Source organism: Lactuca sativa, chromosome 3, assembly GCF_002870075.4.
Source record: "Lactuca sativa cultivar Salinas chromosome 3, Lsat_Salinas_v11, whole genome shotgun sequence".
Lineage (NCBI taxonomy): Eukaryota > Viridiplantae > Streptophyta > Magnoliopsida > Asterales > Asteraceae > Lactuca > Lactuca sativa.
In genome coordinates this window covers 9,700,657-9,705,603 of record NC_056625.2, presented here as the reverse complement: position 1 = coordinate 9,705,603, position 4,947 = coordinate 9,700,657, and the positions used below count along the sequence as shown (strand labels likewise).

Sequence of the window (4,947 nt, the reverse complement as noted above, 5' to 3'; positions counted from 1 at the left end):
AAAATTGATCATATTAAAATCTTCATAACCGGAAATTCAAGATTTAAAATATGGAAATCACTTATTGAAATTAAATACATTCAATTTCAACGAATGTAAGTTATTGTTTGACGATTGGAAATCATTTATTAGAATTTAAATACATTTCATACGAGGAAAATAATGTCAGTAATTTGATCTAAGAATGAAAAAAATAAAATTAAAATACAATCAAGGGTCCCGATTATTTAAGATGATGTCATAAGGTTTTTTTTAATAATATTTAGCGATAGTAATAATAATAATATAATAATAAATAAATAAATGGATGAGGATAAATTAGTTTTTTAACACGGAAATGAACCGATCGTGCAACAAAAATAAAAAGTAAAGACAGTCCGAATTAAAAAAAAAAAATTGTTAAAAACCAAACGCACAGATTACCCTAAATTACAAGGACCATCCTGTAATTTACCCTTAATTCTTATCTATGATAACTAAGACATATAGACTAACTGTTTGTATGTTTATTAATTTAATAAAAAAAACTTAACATTCTTATATAATTTCGTTCCATGTAACCACAGATATTATTCTAACTTGGTGATGTTTGATTTCTTCTCGTAAAAAGTCATACTTGGAGGGTGTTTCAACATGGTCTCATCATTAATATTAATAATAATAATAATAATAATAATAATAATAATAATAATAATAATAATAATGCTATTAAATAAAATAAAATTAAATGGAAAAGATATCACATTAATATATCATATCAATCCGTTATAAAAGGGGCTGCTTCCTTCTTATGCTTCTTCATATACTAATTGTACAACAATGGAGGACAAAAGGTACATTCATATTCAGCCATATACATACATACATACATACATACATACTCTATCAAAAACGTTCTCACGATAGCGAATTGCGATGTTTGTTTTTAAATTTCAGATGCGCGCTTGTCACAGGAGGAAATAAAGGAATTGGGTTTGAGATATGTCGTCAATTGGCCTCCAATGGAATCAAAGTCGTATTAACGGATAGAGACGAGAGTTTGGGCGCCAAAGTTGTTCAGCAACTCAATGTTTCAGGCTTCCCAGATGTTGTTTTTCATCAACTCGATATCAGAGATCCAGTCAGCATCTCTCGAACAGTTGATTTTGTGAAAGCCCACTTCAAAAAACTCGATATCTTGGTCAATATTCCCTCATTATATATAAGCAGTCAAACTTTACAATACAAAACCAGTTTTTCAAGATTTCGATATTATAATAAACCAATCTACTCTGTTTACTAAAAAAATATAATTTGTGTGCAGGTCAATAATGCAGGACATATGGGCATTATCATCCTAAACGAAGAAAAATTTAGAGCAGGAGAAGGATTCGTAAGCATTATAGTATATACCTGCATATGATTAACGTGTCGTATCTATCTTAAAACGTGAATTTGATTTGGTGTTGATATACGTATAGGTGCAAGTTTTGGACGAAAAGGCGCACCTTTTAACCGATATTTTGAAGCAAACTTATGAATTGGCAGAAGAATGCATAAAAACAAATTACTACGGAACTAAAGCTGTAACGAAGGCATTTCTTCCTCTTCTCCAACTCTCCAACTCCCCGAGAATCGTCAACATTACTTCCAGTTATGGCGAGCTATTCGTAAGTCAATATTGCATGTATTCACGAAATTAACCATCATATTAGAAAGAAAAACAAAGCAAGTAATTTTTTTTACCCTTTATTCCAGTTTATTCATAATGAGAAGGTGAGAAATGAGCTAAGAGATATGAAGAACGTAACAGAAGAAAGGGTGGATGAGATAACTGGATGGTTTTTGAGGGACTTGAAGGCCGGTAAACTGGAGGAAAACGGATGGCCGCTAACAGTATCTGCTTATAAAGTCTCGAAAGCTGCCATTAATGCTTACACAAGGCTTATGGCGAAAGATTATCCGAAGATGCTTATAAACTGCGTGCATCCTGGTTATGTGATCACAGATATGTCAGCTCAAACAGGATACATTACGCCGGAAGAAGGTGCTAAAGCTCCGGTTATGGTTGCTTTGTTGCCTAACGATGGTCCTTCCGGAAAATACTTTAGTCAATTGGAAATATCCCAAGTTTGATTGAGTATTGAAGATTAATATTCAACTTCCAGACAGACAGAAAGTGCAGGGGTCGGATCTAGATAAAGGAAAAGTCTAAGTTTGGGTTGACTTTGACTTTATATAGATATGTATATCAGATTGCAAAAAGTCATTTTTCATTCCCAGTTTTCAAGCTTTCGTTCATAGAGGAATAAAACTTAAAGTGTGCCATAATATTTGGTAATTTAAAGCATCTTGTCGTCTAATTTCATTTCATAAACTTAGGCAAAACACGTATCTGCTCAACAAAAACCATTACATGCACCATTCGATCGAATATTTATTTTATTTTGGATTCATAAGAATATAGTTTTTTTTTTCCTACTGTTATACTATAGGATTTTTGTTGCATAAATTCAATGTCATTAGCAAAGTGCAAACAAAATAAAATATTATATTTGATAAGCATAAACAACTTTTGACCAAATATCAAGTACGAATGATTTATTTATTTTTATTAAATGTGAGACCCATATATTACATACATGGTTGTAGAGATTCGATACCTGTTAGGCCGACTACCACAAATATTAAGGAGTATTTAGGAGTACTCGGGGAGTACTCAAATTCAGTAATTCATGTAAAAATATTTTTAGGGAAATTATATATGTCAAAATAATAAGTTAAAATTATATGTTTGTTGAAATATATAAAAAAACTAGATACATATGAATACATAAAAACGAGAAAACACACATTGGTCTCACTTCGTGAATAATTACTGAAAATTTAAGATATATATGTACTAATAATCACATTCGTGTGTGTTAAATAATAAATCATTAAGTATATTATACACATATTAATCATTGAGTCGGCCGAATTTTACAACACTGCTCGATTCAGTAAGGTGCCAATCGGAGAGTACTCGGATTTTGAAACTCGCCTCGGTAAGGGGCCGATTAGGGAATACTCGGATGAGTAATCGGCCAGCTCAATGGGTTTTACAACATTGATTATGTGACATCCCCATTTTCATGGCTATAAAAGACCAATTTGCATATGCTTATTTAAAAATCAGAATATCCCTTTTGAAAAATAGTATTGCAAAATTTGTTTCCAGAAAATATGATAAAGATGTTATCAAAATATTTCCGAAAAAAATTATTTTATTTATATTAAAACATTGGGATTTCACCGTCTATATAGAAACATAAATATAACGAAACATTACAAGCCTTACAGTAATTAAACTAGTGACCTAATACTCCTTGAATCTCTCAGTATAATGTATCTTTCATATAGCCACCTGTAATACAACAAACTGAATAGGTCAGGTTGGGAAACCTGGTGAATACATGGGGATTTCAATCCCACAATGTGATAATAACGTATAACTCAAACTTGCAAATCCAACTATTATCGAACGGCTGAGATCTAACAGAGGGGGAAAACACGGATTCGGGTGATAAGTCGTCGCTAAAAGTCCATGTCGCCAATAAGAGTGTCGCCGCTAAAGGCTTATATTCTTGTAGTGAGTGTTAAAAATTTATGTACTTCTATTTGTACACAAATTTATTTAGCGACTATGACTCTTCTTTTTTAACCAGCAAATATAAATGTATAATCTACTCTTAAACTAACACCTAATTCCACCTATGTCCACGACGAGACTTGAACCATCGACCTCAAAGAAGGAAGACACCACCTGATACCGCTGGGCTAGAAACACTTTGGTTGAAAACAAAAAGTAATCGTGTAGAGCATTTATAATGGTGAAGTTAATAGGAAAGTTGAATGAGGTGGCAAATTTATTTGTCATTTAATGAATTAAACTATACCATAATATGATATCACCTTGACATTCAAGGGTTTGGAGTTCAATGACCATTGAACTCTTCAATGAAAAAAACAAAGTTTTTAATTCTTAAATATATACTATAAATTAGCTTTTGTAATTATCTATCGAACTTTGTAGAGTTCAATAGATTATAGAAAAAAATTGATAAAATTGTATGGAATGTAAATAAAAATGATGAGAGAATCCATTAAACTTTATGAAATTCAATATAAAGGGATGCCTTACTCTAGAATATATATATATATATATATATATATATATATATATATATATATATATATATATATAGGGTTAGGTTCATTTGAGACCACTTATATTTTGTGAGACCGTGAGACGCATTTGTTTATTTTTTTTTTATTTTTTTTTATTTTTTTTAGTTAATTCATGTTCCGAAAATAATATTTAAAAAAAGAATTTTTTGATTTTTCCATTTATTTTGCATTTTAAAATTATTTTTAGAATATGTACAGTGTAATACTCTATTTAGAATATTTCACGTATTTTTCAAAAAAAATAGAATTTTTTTTTATTTTTTTTAATTTTTTTTTATTTTTTTTAGTTAATTCATGTTCTGAAAATAATATTTAAAAAAAGAATTTTTAGATTTTTCCATTTATTTTGCATTTTAAAATTATTTTTTAGAATATGTTAGTGAAATATTCTATTTAGAATATTTCACGTATTTTTCAAAAAAAAAATGGATTTTTTTTTATTTATTTTTATTTTTTTTATATTTTTTTAATATTTTTTTAGTTAATTCAAGTTCCGAAAATAACATTTAAAAAAAGAATTTTTGGATTTTTCCATTTATTTTGCATTTTAAAATTATTTTTAGATTTGGTCTCACGGTCTCACAAAATTAGAATGGTCTCAAATGAACCTGAACCTATATATATATATATATATATATATATATATATATATATATATATATATATATATATATATATATATATATATATATATATATATATATAATTGTCCCAACTATAAGTAACTTTTCTTGGTAG

The 4,947-nt window shown here is 28.9% G+C and overlaps 1 protein-coding gene across 1 annotated transcript; it reads left to right on the top strand.

Moving 5' to 3' along the window:
* The first annotated feature begins 738 nt into the window (after positions 1 to 738).
* LOC111920814 ((+)-neomenthol dehydrogenase) lies at positions 739 to 2,329 on the top strand. Its single transcript, XM_023916381.2, has 5 exons — positions 739 to 833; positions 937 to 1,180; positions 1,304 to 1,372; positions 1,461 to 1,649; positions 1,738 to 2,329. The coding sequence occupies exons 1-5, from the start codon at positions 820 to 822 to the stop codon at positions 2,113 to 2,115; spliced, it is 894 nt and encodes a 297-aa protein (XP_023772149.1). The 5' UTR covers positions 739 to 819; the 3' UTR covers positions 2,116 to 2,329.
* The last annotated feature ends 2,618 nt before the right edge of the window (positions 2,330 to 4,947 follow it).

Excerpts from the sequence above, each read along its gene's own strand:
- LOC111920814 (XM_023916381.2), top strand. Across the intron at positions 1,181-1,303 it reads TCAAAAAACTCGATATCTTG|GTCAATAATGCAGGACATAT; the intron begins GTCAATATTCCC and ends ATTTGTGTGCAG. Across the intron at positions 1,650-1,737 it reads CCAGTTATGGCGAGCTATTC|TTTATTCATAATGAGAAGGT; the intron begins GTAAGTCAATAT and ends CCTTTATTCCAG.